Consider the following 16692-nt stretch of genomic DNA (forward strand, 5'->3'; position numbering starts at 1 on the left):
TTTTGTGAAGATGGAGCCGGAGGGGATGGCTGCCATTTTATTAGCTCTTAACCAACTGTGCTATTTTGTTAGTTTTTTCGCGTTGTTCGTAACTTGTTTTGTACATAATGTTGCTGCTACCGTCTCTTATGACCAAAAAGAGTTTCTGAACATCAGAACTGTGATTACTCACCTCAAATTGGACAAAGTGTTTCTTTAATGAGTCGTACGGGAAGGATATACTCCAAACACCCAAATAGGCCCTCATCCCCGTCATTCACTGGAGAAGGAAACTGAGATTTCACAGGAAGAGATCAGGGTTCCTTGTGAGGATCAGGCGATGAGTGGCTAATCTGCCTTTGCCCTCCGTACTGCTAGCTGACGTTCAATCGCTGGAAAATAAATGGGACAAACTGAAACCACGTATATCCTACCAACGGGACATTTAAAAACTGTAATATCTTATGTTTCACCGAGTCGTGGCTGAACAACAACATTAATAACATACAGCTGGCGGGTTATACACTCTATCGGCAGGATAGAACGGCAGCCTCTGGTAAAACACGGGCGGGGGCCTATGCATATTTGTAAACAACAACTGGTGCACGATATCTAAGCAAGTCTCGAGGTTTTGCTCACCCCAGGTCGTGTGGTCTACAGCTTATCATGAGATACTCTATTTACCTAGAGTTTTCATCTGTATTTTTCGTAGCTGTCTACAAACCACCACAGACCGGTGCTGGCACTAAAACTGCACACTAAATGCAAACAGGAAAATGGTCATCCAGAGGCGGCACTCCTAGCGGCCGGGGGCTTTAATGCAGGGTAACTTAAATCAGTTTTACCTGATTTCTGTCAGCATGTTAGGAAAATAACTCTAGACCACCTTTACTCCACACACAGAGACGCGTACAAAGCTCTCCCTCGCCCTCCATTTGGCAAATCTGACCATAATTCTATCCTCCTGATTCCTGCTTACAAGCTAAAATTAAAGCAGGAAGCACCACAGACTCAGTCTTTAAAAAAGTGGTCAGATGAAGCAGATGCTAAACTACAGGACTGTTTTGCTAGCACAGCCTGGAATATGTTCCGGGATTCTTCCGATGGCGTTGAGGAGTACATCACATCAGTCACTGGCTTCATTAAGTGCATTGATGACGTCGTCTCCACTGTGACTGTATATACATACCCCAACCAGAAGCCATGGATTACAGTCAACATTCGCGCTGAGCTAAAGGGTAGAGCTGCCGCTTTCAAGGAGCAGGACTCTAACCCGGAAGCTTATAAGAAATCCTGCTATGCCCTCAGACGAACCATCAAACAGGCAAAGCGTCAATACAGGACTAAGATCGAAACGTACTAGATACTACATCCAGTCCCCTCCTGTACACCATCACCATCATTAAATTTGCCGATGGCACAACATTGGTAGGCCTAATCACCGACGAAAAAGAGACAGCCTATAAGGAGGAGGTCAGAGACCTGGCTGTGTGGTGCAAGGACAACAACCTCTCCCTCAGCGTGATCAAGACAAAGGAGATGATTGTGGACTACAGGAAAGGAGTACCGAGCATACCCCCATTCTCATCGACGGGGCTGTAGTGGAGCAGGTTGAGAGCTTCAAGTTCCTTGGCGTCCACATCACCAACAAACTAACATGGTCCAAGCACACCAAGACAGTTGGGAAGAGGGCATGACAAAACCTATTCCCCCTCAGGAAACTAAAAAGATTTGGCATGGGTCCTCAGATCCTCAAAAGGTTTTACAGCTGCACCATCGAGAGCATCCTGACGGGTTGCATCACTGCCTGGTATGGCAACTGCTCGGCCTCGACCGCAAGCACTACAGAGGGTAGTGCTTACGGCCCAGTACATCACTGGGCCAAGCTTCCTGCCATCCAGGACCTCTATACCAGGCAGGGTGTCAGAGGAAGGCCCTAAAAATTGTGAAGGACTCCAGCCACCCTAGTCATAGACTGTTTTCTCTGCTACCGCACGACAAGCAGTACTGGAGTGCTAACGCTAGGTCCAAGAAGCTCCAAAACAGCTTCTACCCCCAAGCCATAAGACTCCTGAACAGCTAATCAAATGGCTACCCAGACTATTTGCATTGCTCCCCCCCTCTTCTACGCTGCTACTACTCTGTTATTATCTATGCATAGTCACCTTAACTCTACCTACATGTACATATTACCTCGACACCGGTACCCCCACACATTGAGTCTGTACTGGTACCCCCTGTATATAGCCCCGCTTTTATTTACTGCTGCTCTTTAATTATTTGTTTTTCTTATCTTGTATTTTTTTCTTATTTTAATTGGCACACCAGTTAATCGAAATGCATTCCAGGTGACTACCTCATGAAGCTGATTGAGAGAATGCCAAGAGTGTGCAAAGCTGTCATCAAGGCAAAGGGTGGTTACTTTGAAGAATCTCAAATATAAAGTATATTTTGATTTGTTTCACACTTATTTGGATACTACACGATTCCATATGTGTTATTTCATAGTTTTGTCTTCACTACTATTCTACAACGTAGAAAATAGTAAAAGGAAAAAACCTTGAATGAGTAGTTGGTCAAAATTTTGACTGGTGCTGTGTGTGTGTGTGTGTGTGTATATAGGCTTTTGCTGGTTGCTCTGGCGACCTCGATGTAGAATAACATTTTATCATAGCTACATGATTTGAAGAATAGTTTCACATGATTTATGTGCAGTAGGTGAAATCAGTAGAAAAGATACAATGTCATCCTATCATCAGTTGTTACTAAGTAGTATCATAGTGTTCTGTACTGGCCATACAGACAAGTAGAGGTCAACGTGCACTGGTACTGTATGTCACAGGGCTGGCTAACCAAAACACAGCTCATCTACAGCATCAGGCTACAAAATACAGTTGCATTGTCATGATGATGCATGTCATGTATTTATCTATTTGAGAACAAATTCTCTTCTTCAGTCCAACCTGGTGGTGTGCAAGTCAGCAGTGCACTTCCAGGTGCTGCTGTTCTGTCCTCATTGTTTCACATCCTGTTGTTGAGTGAGAAAGCACAGGTTAGACATGACTTCCTCTTTCCGCAAGTGGCTTCCTCAGCTACAGAGGACTTGCATTGCGGTTTGTCCTCTGTACAAAAGTACTTTATTTTAGTTTTCACTGTTATTTTGTTAATTAAATTAACATTTTACATACATGGTACTTTTAAACACAGTATGACATAACAGAAATATATTTTTTTTGAAATTCATATTAAACATTATATTAGATGTGACAGATTGGGGGAGGAGTGGCCATATATGTAAAATCAGATTTCATGGCGCTCAATCTCTATATATTTCTGTTCCCAAGAAATTTGAGCTCCTGGTTGTAGATGTGTCCATAAACCAGATAACATATTTATTTGTTGCTGGGATTTACTGCCCCCCTGCTGCCATGGTGGGTGCTATTGGTGTTACAGCTGAGTGTTTTAAAGCCTTTTCTGTCCTCAGAGTTTGTCATTTTAGGGGATTTGAATCTGGGATTGGTTATCCCTGGCCTCAGATCAATTTAAGCTCCTTAAATGTAGATTTACGTGTAAATAGACCTACCCAACAGTAACTGGTATTCATGTGTAATTACATGATTCTGACATGCCAGAACTTGGTATATTTGGAAAGAAGACTTCTGGGAGATTATGAGGAAATAATCAGAAGATGGATAGGAGTTAGTTCACAAGATCAAGCACACACAAAATAACCTTTATTTTTATTTTTTTATTTTTGAAAGTCATCTTTGAATTATTGATGACTGGAGTTGGAAACACATCAGATGGCTTCCACAACATGTGAAAAATATCAGGGGGAAAAAATGGAATTGATAGACCTAACAACTAGAAATGGGCAGATGTTTTAGTAAGTGGTGTCAGGTGTGGTCACGGGATGTTTCCAAGTGTCCCTAAACCTCTCCAAAGTGGCATATGTCTGCAAATTAGATCATTCCAGTGCTATTACATATTTTCAATCCCTAAATGCTATTAAGTTTAAAAACACAATTTCTACCATATCAACCTTACTAAAACATTGTGGTGGTGTTATGGGGTAGGTAGCCCATGGTTAGAGCATTGGGTCTGTAACCAAAAGGTTGCTAGATTGAATCCCGAGCTGACAAGGTAAAAATCTGTCGTTCTGCCCCTGAACAAGGCAGTTAACCCACTGTTCCTAGGCCGTCGTTGTAAATAAGAATTTGTTCTTAACTGACTTGCCTAGTAAAATAAAAAATCCAGGGTACATTCAAGTGTCGTTTCAACTTCTCCAAAGTGTCAGAATGTGGTTTTTGCACACTGGATGTGCCTAAAAGTTATTGTTCACTATATAAACTACATTTCTACAACACCAACTTCTCTCAAACATCGTGGTGGTGTCGGGGGACATGCAGGGGATATCCAAGTGTTTTTTTTTCAACCTTTCCAAAGTGCCTGGACGTTTAGCCAAGGCATATTCAATGTATTGGTCCCCTGTTTACAAAAAAACATATAAAAGCAACATATTCATACACTACCGTTCAAAAGTTTGGGGGTCACTTAGAAATGTCCTTGTTAAAATAACATCAAATTGATCAGAAGTACAGCGTAGACATTGTTAATGTTGTAAATGACTTGTAGCTGGAAACGGCATTTTTTTTTTAATGGAATATCTACATAGGTGTACAGAGGCCCATTATCAACAACCATCACTCCTGTGTTCCAATGGCACGTTGTGTTAGCTAGTCCAAGTTTATCATTTTAAAAGGCTAATTGATCATTGGAAAATCCTTTTGCAATTATGTTAGCACAGCTGAAAACTGTTGTACTGATTAAAGAAGCAATAAAACTGGCCTTTAGACTAGTTGAGTATCTGGAGCATCAGCATTTGTGGGTTTGATTACAGGCTGGCCAGAATGGCCAGAAACGTAGGACTTTCTTCTGAAACTCGTCAGTCTATTCTTGTTCTGAGAAATTAAGACTATTCCATGTGCGAAATTGCCAAGAAACTGAAGATCTCGTACAACGCTGTGTACTACTCCCTTCACAGACCAGCGCAAACTGGCTCTAACCAGAATAGAAAGAGGAGTGGGAGGCCCCGGTGCACAACTGAGAAAGAGGACAAGTACATTAGTGTCTATTTTGAGAAACAGACACCTCACAAGTCCTCAACTGGCAGCGTCATTAAATAGTACCCGCAAAACACCCGTCTCAACGTCATCAGTGAAGAGGCAATTCCAGATGCTGGCCTTCTAGGCAGAGTTCCTCTGTCCAGTGTCTGTGTTCTTTTACCCATCTTAATCTTTTTTTCTTTTTATTGGCAAGTCTGTGATTTGGCTTTTTCTTTGCAACTCTGCCTAGAAGTCCAGCATCCCGGAGTCGCCTCTTCACTGTTGACTTTGAGACTGGTGTTTTGCACTATATTTCTGATCAATTTGATGTTCTTTTAATGGACAAAAAATGTGCTTTTCTTTCAAAAACAAGGACATTTCTAAGTGACCCCAAAAAGTGCGTGCGTGCGTGTGTGTATGCTTGTGTGCATGCATACAAAAATGTCTTATCAAACACAAACTTGGTTACACATGTCCTTCACTAAAAAAGGTGCAAAAATAGAAACAAGCTGACCTATTTACAAATGGTGTTGGTTTTACATCCCAGATGTAGATGATTTCACTTTCACCTCAGCTTGTGCACCTCGTGATTAGTCTTTGAAGCAGTCCCTCTCTGCCAGGAAACAAAAAGCAAACTGGCATTTCAGACAGAAGATCTGCCATTCACCCCCCCACCCCCCCCCCCACCCCCCCCCCCCGTGTTTTGTGCAATGCTTGCAGTTCTTCCTTCTGTCTTTTGGCATGTGTGTTGGATAGTGGCGCTCACCTTCAGTCGGGGGGTCTTGTGACTGTTGTGAGGTTGCTTTGGGCCCCCAATTCAGCCATTTCCAACACCAGCTGCTCTTGGAAGGCCAACTCGGAGAGAGGGGTTTGACCTTTTGCTTTGACCATCTGCTTGTGGGGAATGAAAACAACGTTTACTGTAGCAATGACCACAAAGTGGTGAAAGTCTTATACCACTTCCTGATCTTGTGGAGGACCTGGTAGTAGCCTATCTCAAGCATCAGATAGGTCGATTACACCCCAGAAACAGGAATTGGGCCATTCTTCCTTTTTCACCCTCCTTGAGACATGGTTGTTATTGAATGCCTCATGATGTGTGGTGAGAATGGTTACTTCCCTAGTGTCCCTACACGTTGTGTAAAATACCATTCTCATATCACTGTTTTATTCAATTCAATCTAATAGGGTCCCCAAATATGGGGACACCTACATTTTAAGAGTATATGCATTGATTTTAATCTGACTCAATTGAAATCAAAACCCACATGGCGAAATGTGAAAAACCCTGTTACCTCATCATTGATTGATTTTAATTCTTAATAATAACCCCCATAAATGTTTGTCTAGTGAAGTATTTGCATTTGATCTCAGTGGTTCTCCTCAAGGGTTTTTACATGACGTGATTTAGCTTCTGTCTCCTGTGTTCCTTACCCTAGCAAAATTATCCTCTGTATTTATTCCTCTGGCAGATAACACACCCCTTTTAAACAATTCAGAGTCCAAGATGGATCTAACCCTTGGTTTTCTTCTGAGTAGTCTGAGCTTATTCAGATGAGAAATAAGTCCTGGGCCAAAGCAAGGAAAACTGACTGTAGTGGACTTGAAATATTTTAGACAATTGAGAAACAGATATCTCGATTTAAGAAAGCTAAATCAAGCTATTTTTGAAGCTCCATCTTTGGTCATCCTACTAAATGTGAATTAAGCTGCAGCTGGTCCTGTTCTTCATTGTAATCAGAGGGCTAATATTAATACTACCCATGCCAGTCTCTCTTGGTTTAGAGTTGAGGAGACTGACTGCGTCACTTTTTTATAAGAAACGTGTTGGAAATTCAATTGTTTGCGTTGTCATCTTACACATAGCACTAACACACACACACACACACACACACACACACACACACACACACACACACACACACACACACACACACACACACTTACCCCACCAGACATGCCACCAGGGGTCTTTTCACAGTCCCCAGGTCCAGAACAAATTCAAGGAAATGTACAGTATTATACAGAGCCATGAGTGCATGGAAGTCCCTTCCATCTTATATATGCAAGTGAACAGCAAACCTGGTTTATTAAAAAAATAAACCAACTCCTCACAGTACAACGCCTCTCCCCCATGTGACCTACTTGTTGTGTGTATGTACTGACATGTACAGTGCATTTGGAAATTATTCAGACCCCGCGACTTCTTCCACATTTTGTTACGTCACAGCCTTATTCTAAAATCGTTTTTTTTTTTTAATCGCCCTCATCAATCTGCACACACAACCCCATATTGACAAAGCAAAAAACAGTTTTATTTTTACATTTTTGCAAATGTATTAAAAATTGAAATCAGTCTTCTTGGATATGACGCTACAAGCTTGGCACACCTGTATTTGGGGAGTTTTTCCCATTCTTCCCTGCAGATTCTCTCAAGCTCTGTCAGGTTGGATGGGGAGTGTTGCTGCACAGCTCTTTTCAGGTCTCTCCAGAGATGTTCGATCGGGTTCAAGTCCAGGCTTTTGCTGGGCCTCTCAAAGGCATTCAGAGACTTGTCCAAAGCCACTCCTGTGTTGTCTTGACTGTGTGCTTAGTGTTGTTGCCCTGTTGGAAGGTGAACCTTCACCCCAGTCTGATGCCTTGAGCGCTCTGGAGTAGGATCTCTCTGTACTTTGCTCCGTTAATCTTTCTCTCAATCCTGACTAGTCTTTCAGTCCTTGCCGATGGGGGAAAAACATCCCCACAGCATGTTGTTGCTGCCACCACCATGCTTCACCGTAGGGATGATGCCAGGTTGCCTCCAGACGTGACGCTTGGCATTCAGGCCAAAGAGTTCAATCTTGGTTTCATCAGACCACAGATTCTTGTTTCTCATGGCCTGAGAGTCCTTTAGGTGCCTTTTGGCAAGCTCCATGCAGGCTGTCGTGCCTTTTACTGAGGAGTGGCTTCCGTCTGACCACTCTACCATAAAGGCCTGATTGGTGGAGTGCTGCAGAGATGGTTGTCCTTCTGGAAGGTTCTCCCATCTCCAAAGAGGAACTCTGGAGCTCTGTCAGAGTGACCATCGGGTTCTTTGTCACTTCCCTGACCAAGGACCTTCTCCCCGATTGCTCAGTTTGGCCAGCTCTAGGAAGAGTCTTGGTGGTTCAAAACTTCTTCCATTTAAGAATGATGGAGGCCACTGTGTTCTTGGGGACCTTCAATGCTGCAGAAATGTTTTTGGTACCCTTCCCCAGATCTGTGCCTCAACACAGTTCTGTCTCGGGGCTCTACGGACAATTCCTTTAACCTCATGGCTTGGTTTTTACTCTGCCATGCACTGTCAACTGTGGGACCTTGCGTAGACAGGTGTGTGCCTTTCCAAATCATGTCCAATCAATTGAATTTACCACAGGTGGACTCCAATCAAGGTGTGGAAACAGGATGCACCTGAGCTCAATTTCGAGTCTCATAGCAAAGTGTCTGAATACTTATGTAAATAAGGTATTTCTGTATTTAAATATTGTTAAATTGGCAAACATTTCTAAAAACCTATTTTTGCTTTGTCATTATGGGGTATTGTGTGTAGATTGATGAGGGGAAAAATAATTTAAAACATTTTTCAATAAGGCTGTAATGTAACAACATGTGGACAAAGGGAAGGGGTCTGAATACTTTCCAAATGCACTGTATGTAATTCATGGCTCATCTGTAAAAGACACCTTGGTCTCAGTATTATCCCTGATAAAATAAAAGTGAAATACGGTATACATGATATGTAGTGTTTTTTTTTGGTCATAACTGTGACAGATCATGAGCTTTAATCCCAGGACTCAGCCACACTCAGCCCATCCCACTGATCTTCTTAGACCACCCTCTCTTGATTTCCATTTTCCTCTGTACTACTTTAGCATTAAACTTTCCATCAAATTACTCTTATCATCAAAGGCTAAATTATAATAGCATCAAATAATCATTTTGTAAATTCAGGTACCATTTTTACCCAGGATTAGGCAACCCATTTATTCCACAGAGCTACCCTTGTCTACCCTATCATTCTAAACAGTAAGTAACCTTTGAACCATTGTCTGTCTGCCCCCTCAGTGGAGTCAGTGTGTCCTCCCGCAGGGCAGGGCAGTCCTCCAGTCCAGGAGGAGGACAGTGTTCAGTTCAGTAAGCTGTCCTACCTGGGCTGTACGTGGGTGAAGGCCCCTCGCAGCGAGCCCGAGGCCCTGAGAGCCATGACCACGCTGCGGGCAGAGAGTGCCATCCCAATTCCCATCACCCTCCATGTGCCCAATGTACCCGAGGGCTGCGTCAGGTCAGTCATATAGAGACTATACTATGGGAAGTGTGTGTGTGTGTGGTCACTGTGGGTTGAGCGTAGCAACTCTGTCATGTTCCGCCCTTTGTGCTCAACGTGTCAGATCAGTCATATATGCACCAATATTCTACACCACTGCAGTGTATATATGAATGTGTTCTATTTTTTGAGCTCTGTGGCATTTCTCCTGAAATAACATAGACCTAAACTAAAGCCTTCAAGAACATGTACTTGCAACTAGGCTTGGGTGGTATCCAGGTTTTCATATCGTTATACCGTCCTTTCATCCCGGGATTTATGGTATTACCGACATAGCACACAAGGGGTGCTAAAAATGCGAGGAAAGACTATTAGACCCCTTATTACAAGAATGCTAATAAGATTTGCGCAAACTAATAGTGAAACGTTAATGAGCGAAAACAAACACAACTAATTGCAAAGACCGGCAAATCCAAACATGGCTAGTTGCTGCCAAATGTCATTTTCGATGAGTGTGGACATTTACAAGCAGAAGTGAATGTGAGAAATTGTGCAAATAAACAAAGTTGTGATGCATGCTTTTCTGAAGGAAGAGCTTGTGTTCCTGGAACGGAGGGGAGAAGAACAGAAGAGGGGGAAAAAACGCTAGTAGGAAGCACAGTTGAAAAAAAAAGGCAACTGTACAGAACTCTTCCAGAGCTTTTTGACTGCTAGCAGAAAGCCATTTATAAGATATCTGAGGGCAAACATTTAGTAGTGAATTGCAAACAAATGTAACTTTATCACCTCATGTGCGCTGCACAACAGAGACTCACCGACAGATATTGAACGCTATGGACTCGCCAGCTCCTGCTTTCTCCCGTTGTGCTATTTACAAACAAACTTGTGATTGGCTCCACTGTTCTGAGGAACTACGGTAAGCTTCATAATGGAAAATAATAAAAAAATGTAACCTTTTTAATAAACTAGGTAAGTCAGTTAAGAACAAATTCTTTCTTACAATGACGGCCTTCCCCGGCCAAACCCGGACGACGCTGGGCCAATTGTGCGCCGCCCTATGGGACTCCCAATCATGCAGCCTGGATTTGAACCAGGGACTGCAGTGTTGCCTCTTGCACTGAGATGCAATGCCTTAGACCGCTGCCCCACTCGGGTACCCCAAAAATCTAACGTATTGCACAAGTTGACTGCAGGTATTAACTTAAGTAGCTACAAATATTAAAATATATATATATATTTATTTATTTATTAATATTTTTTTCCCCTCCACAATTTTGCGATATCCAATTGGTAGTTAGCCTTGTCCCATCGCTGCAACTCCTGTACGGACTCGGGAGAGGCGAAGGTCGAGAGCCATGCGTCCTCTGAAACACGACCCTGCCAAGCCGCACTGCTTCTTGACACACTGCTCGTTTAACCCGGAAGCCAGCCGCACCAATGTGTTGGAGGAAACACTGTACAACTGGAGATCGAAGTCAACTTGCAGGCCCCGGGCCGCCACAGGCGTCGCTAGAGCGAGTTGGGACAAGGAAATCCCAGCCGGCCAAACCCTCCCCTAACCCGGACGACGCTGGGACAATTGTGTGCCGCCTCATGGGTCTTCCGGTCACGGCCATCAGTGAGACAACCTAGGAACAAACCCGGAGCTGTAGTGACGCCTCAAGCACTGCGCCACTCGGTAGGCCCCAAATAAATAGATTTGACGGTATTGAAAACCCATCCGTGGCTTTTTCCAAATACCCCGGGATACGGTATATACAGTATACTGCCCAAGCCTACTTGCAACATGTACTTGCTATTGTGTGTATAACTCCTGTCCAAGTATATGCAACAAGTAGGCTAAACCTTTACTCATCTGAAATATTGCACCTATAACCAGATTGTCTTAATTGAAGCAAAATACTGAATAGGCGCTTCCTGGCAGTTTCGTTTATACGTGAGCACCTGCTCTCTGGTTAAAGCATTTTGAGGAATATTTAAACATAGACCCAACCACCACACAAGCCTGTAGTTAACCATGGGAAAAAAGATAGATGACCACATGAACTATGAAAAGAAACTTGAATGTGTACAGTAATGGATATTTCTCTAAACCTAAGCTTTCAGGTTTACAGAAAGAGGAAATTAAATAATGTGGTTATGAAATCCCTTTCTTATTGCTTTTGCCAGATGAGAAGCTGGCACGTCGTTTGTGTGAAATAACATGACTGATTTCAACAGAGGAAATTAGTGGAGCGTATCGATGCACCCTAAGATAGTTGAATTAAAAACACTAACGTCGGGCCTCCTGAGTGGCGCAGCGGTCTAAGGCATTGCATCGCAATGCTAGAGGCGTCACTACAGACCCGGGTTCGATCCCAGGCTGTGTCGCAGCAGGGCCGAGACCCATAAGGCGGCCCACAATTGGCCCAGCGTCGTCCAGGTTAGGTTAGGGGAGGGTTTGGCCGGCCGGGATGCCCTTGTCCCGGCTCTCGACCTCCGCTTCTCCCGAGTCCTTACAGGAGTTGCGGCCATGGGACAGGACTGTAACTACCAATTGGGGAGAAAAAGGTGTAAAAAGTACACTAACGTCAACTTGTATGAGTCTTAGGGGGCTTAGGCCTAACTAAACAACTTCTAACTCCTACCGTACACACTTATGGAGAGCTCAGAGATTTGGATTGATCAAAAAATGTTTTTGTGGGGACTATCCCAGATAAAGAAAAGCAGTAGCACTCAGATCATTGTCAAAATGTCAACCCTGTAATGTCACTATATTAAGCACATTCTTTTTCTAAGAACTATAGTTACGATTGTTGTTGCAAGGCACATTTCAATAGGATTTGCCAGGCTTAATGACTTGGAAGTCGTCTCCCCTTCCTCAGGATCGTGGACCAGGCATCGGGCACGGAGATCGCTTCTTTCCCCATCTACAAGGTGCTGTTCTGCTCCCGGGGTCGCGAGGGCTCCATCGAGAGCGACTGCTTCTCCTTCACTGAGAGCTACCGTAGCTCTGAGGATTTTCAGATCCACGTCTTCTCCTGCCATATCAAGGAAGCTGTGAGTCACTATTCTATTTATTGTCTGGATAATCATTATTGGTACAGGGAGCAATATACAGTAATGGTGTAAACATACACTTTATTTGGAGGTAGTCAAGATGACGACTATGAGGTAGTCAGGTGAAGGTGATCCGTTTGGCATTCCCTCTCTTTACTAAAGTATGCCTCTTAATTAGGAAAGTACTCGACTCTAAAGTTAAGAAATAACTGAAACGTTATGTTGGCAACTGCATGTTATGGCAAATACTAGATCGAGTAAGTAAAGACAAACAAACACAGCGATAAACACAGTGAAACAAGGCGACCAAGTAGCTGACGACTCGACTAAAGTAAGTTTGGAGACACTACTAACAGAAATTCACTGGCAATGAGAAACTGTCTAAGCAGATGAAGAAAATATCCAATGATGGGTCATAAATCTATAATGACGATGCAGACTTCTTTGAAAACATTTTATAATAATCAAGTGAGTCTCCCAAGATACAAATAACTATTATAATGTTACAGGACTACAATACAGTTTTAAGTATGTCAGTGGATGGTGAAGGCAATCATACTATCACTATCTGGCGTTCAGAGATAGCGAATACTATGGACACGTTGGAATTGACTAATATTAGTATTCATAAATAACTGGTAAATATCAATGCCTATAATGCACGTTTGAACAAACGTTAACGCTACTTCACTACAATGTTACCTTTATCAGGCCCGTTACAGCATGTTGCATAACATCGTCATGAACTCCAATTCAACTGTTGTACAAAATGGGCACATAAATTGTCTACTAATAATGAGTTAATTATCATAAAACTCAACAGGATTCAACTTGTCTCTAATTATTCACTGAGGAACTCTCCACAGATGTGTTGCCATTTTTATCAGTTAAACCACCTCAAGTGGCAGTTTAGAATTTATCTCCAATCTTAAGTTTATATATTTTTTTTATTCATTGAGCAACAGGCTTAAAATTAATCTAGAAAGGAAGTGAAAAATAAAATTAGATTTAGAGGAAGGATTTAATTAAACTAGGTTTAACATTTGGTGCAACAAGATGAATAGATAAACCTTGATTTAACCCAGTTTAAGAGTTAATCCATAAATGTAGATTAATTCTAAACTACCACTTGAGGTGGTTTAACTGATATAATGGCAGCATATCTACTGTGGAGAGACCAAAACAAGTTCCTCAGAGAATAGAGACCGGTTGAATCCTGTTGAGTTTTATCATAATTAACTGTTATTAGTAGGCTATTTATGTGCCCATGTTGTACAACAATTGAATTGGAGTTCATGATAGAAAGAGGAGGAAGGGAAGCGCTACTAAGGTACACAATAGTAAATGGTGAAAATTCAACTCCAAGCTAGGCGTATCAGAACGTCTAGAACCTTTCTAGGTGTTCTGATACTTCTAGCTTGGAGTTGAATTTTTTGATAACATATCTACAGTATTTCACTATTTAATGTGTATAGTATTGCTTACTAGGTGTGTCCAATACATTTTGTAACCACTCCCTCTTCAAATTAGGGCTAATTGGGAAAAGCTGTTCAAAAGAGGACATTGTATTATTTCTTTGTACTCCCTGACGAACGCCATGCAGCCGAAACTCGTCGGATTTGAAAACTTTGTTTCTGTTGAACATGCCATACAAATAAAGGCATTTTAATTAATTATATGAAGAGTGTCTTGGTCCTCCTTTCTTTTTGGACTTCATGATATGCCCAGCCTTGGTACGAATGATGTTATGCAACACGCTGTAACAGGCCTGGTAACAGTAACATTGTAGTGAAGTAGCATTAACCTTTGTTTTAACGTGCATTATAGGTATTGATATTTACCAGTTATTTATGTTTACTAAATATTGGTGGGTCAAGTTGTCCGTCATCTTCATAGGGGTTATGGAGAGAGGCAAACTGCTGGGGAATCATCTCGTATACCTTCTGGGTGATAGGATCAATTCCCTTGGACGGCTCCGGTCTGAAATAGCCCCCGTCTGAAATAGCCCCCGCCTCTCCTCTGCCTCATCCTTTTTGGCTTTCGCTTTTAAAAAATTCCAGCACGCTTTCATCCGATTTGAGTCCCGCTTCTCTTTTAATCCGTGTTGATCCATTACATTTGTCGCATAAAATGGCCCAGGTGTCTTCCTGCTTTTTGACAGTCGTGTTGTCTGTCTCGTTATCCTCCAGTACATTACTAAATTCCTCCATCAGCTCCAACAATTGTTTTTTTTCATAAGTGGAGAAATGTGAACTTCTTTGACGTGCCATGATCAGGTGGCAAGCGGACAAACAACAAACGGCTAAATAACGTTAAGTAATGACAATAATAAATATTGTACGCTAGCTAGCTTGGTTTATAAACTAGCTAGCTACAGTAGCTAACTAATTCGTTTTCTGTCTAGTACTGGCAAATAATGGATTTTATTTCAAATCAGCCAACCCATGAGAACCTTTCATGATGGAGTTGCAGTAGTTCTAACGTTACATTGTTATTATTTGATCAAGGAACAGCAACTTTGTGGCCTCATTTGTCAAGTAGGCTAGCTACTTCGTTTTCAACTCACGAAATACCTCATATTGGTGTAACATTTACATTTTTAGTAATTTAGCAGACGCGTAGAGTGCATACATTTTTAAATACTGGTCCCCCGTGGGAATCGAATCCACAACCCTGGTGTTGCAAGCGCCATGCTCTACCAACTGAGCTACAGTGGGATGTAACATGTCACTAATCATAGTTTAAAACCGTTAGTCATAGATTTACTGATCCAGATTTAAAATGAAGTGGTTCAGCACATCTCTAATTATAAACCTAGATTTACAAAACATAGATTAGCTCTAATCCTAGATTAATTTAAACCATGTTGGTGCAACCCACCCATACTAAAATGATTGCAAAAGGAAATAGCAAAATGGCATTTATACTGGGAAAGATGGGTTAAACTGTGGACATCGGAGGGTTGGAGTTAAGAGTGAATGGTGCATTGGCCGCTGTGGGTGAAAATCCTGCACTTGAATACAGAGGCAATTAGGAATATGTATAATTATTTAACTACAGGTACCGTAGATGTGAGCGAAATACTATAGATGTAAGTAGAAGTATTGTTGTCGGTTAGTTTACTCCAAGTAGGGTAGGGGGAAAAAGTATAGAAGGAATAAAAAAACAATACAAAATAAACAAGGGGGATTAGAAATGATGCGAACAATTAAATTGATTGATTGTATGTTCTATGTGCAATATTAAAGCTGATCTACCATACACTTGATTTTATTTGAAATAATCAAGGATCAATCGTCTGTCTTTCTACTAGCCTTTAAAGTACTGGTAGATAGCCAGGGTACGGTGCTATAAGACTAGTGTGAGTGAAGAGCTTCAGTGAGAAGACAACCTTCCATTCTAACTGACTTAAGTACAATTCTATTTTCTCTTTTCCCCTCCTCTCCCCCTCTTCCTACAGGTGAGCCGGATCCTGTACAGTTTCTCCACAGCGTTCCGCCGCTCCTCCAAGCCAGCCCCTGACGTGAGGGACTCGGCCCTGCCCCTCTCCCCCGACAGTGACCTCTTCAGCTTCATAGTCTCACTGGAGGTGCGGGAGGACGACAGCAAGGGAAACTATAGGTCAGCATGAAGCCTCTAAACGCGCTTACACACACTTATGCATGCTATGGCATGAAAGCACTCACTCACACTCAATCAATCACTTTTACAGACCTTTAAGCCAACAACTTACTTTTTGTGTCTGTCTTCATCTTCCCCCATTCTCCTCTCCTCAGCCCAGTTCCCAAGGACCGGGACAAGTTCTACTTCAAGCTGCGGCAGGGCGTGCAGAAGAAGGTAGTGGTCACGGTCCAGCAGATGAGCAACCAAGAGCTGGGCATTGAGAGGTGAGGGGCTGCTGCCTACTTGATCCTTCTGTAAGGCTAGACAGCACCACTGTCCTATATTGTAACATGCTGTTCTTGTTATGCACAAGAACACACAACCTCTCTGGGTCATATTGGTAAGCATAAGAGAGAGACTGTGGTAAAGCTTGACGTAAGGAAAGATTATACAATAGACCCCAAAATATTTTTTGTATGATTTTAGTTTGAATGTCTTTTTCAGTCATCGGAAATTAAACAATGAAGATCAGCTAACACATAGTCATTAGAGAATTGCGCAGCGAAGAACCAGAAGAGCGAGTGTCCTCATTTCACCCTATGCTAGTCTAAGATAAAGTCATTGTGATGTATGTTTACAGTTTTAGACTGTGCAGCAGTTTAGCTTCCTTGATTGACATGAAGG

At 42.3% G+C, this 16692-nt stretch overlaps 1 protein-coding gene across 4 annotated transcripts in view; it reads left to right on the top strand.

Annotated features, from left to right (window-relative positions):
* Positions 1-16692, top strand: part of LOC106613570 (rab GTPase-activating protein 1-like) — a 171115-nt gene that overhangs the window by 12440 nt on the left and 141983 nt on the right. For all 4 annotated transcript variants that reach the window (XM_014215968.3, XM_014215971.3, XM_014215969.3 and 1 more), the window contains exons 4-7: positions 9168-9384; positions 12231-12405; positions 15866-16026; positions 16182-16292. In XM_014215968.3, the coding sequence (XP_014071443.2) occupies positions 9168-9384; positions 12231-12405; positions 15866-16026; positions 16182-16292 (664 nt within the window). The remainder of the gene's footprint in view (positions 1-9167; positions 9385-12230; positions 12406-15865; positions 16027-16181; positions 16293-16692) is intronic.

The sequence above is a fragment of the Salmo salar genome, chromosome 10 (assembly GCF_965601325.2).
Source record: "Salmo salar chromosome 10, fSalSal1, whole genome shotgun sequence".
Lineage (NCBI taxonomy): Eukaryota > Metazoa > Chordata > Actinopteri > Salmoniformes > Salmonidae > Salmo > Salmo salar.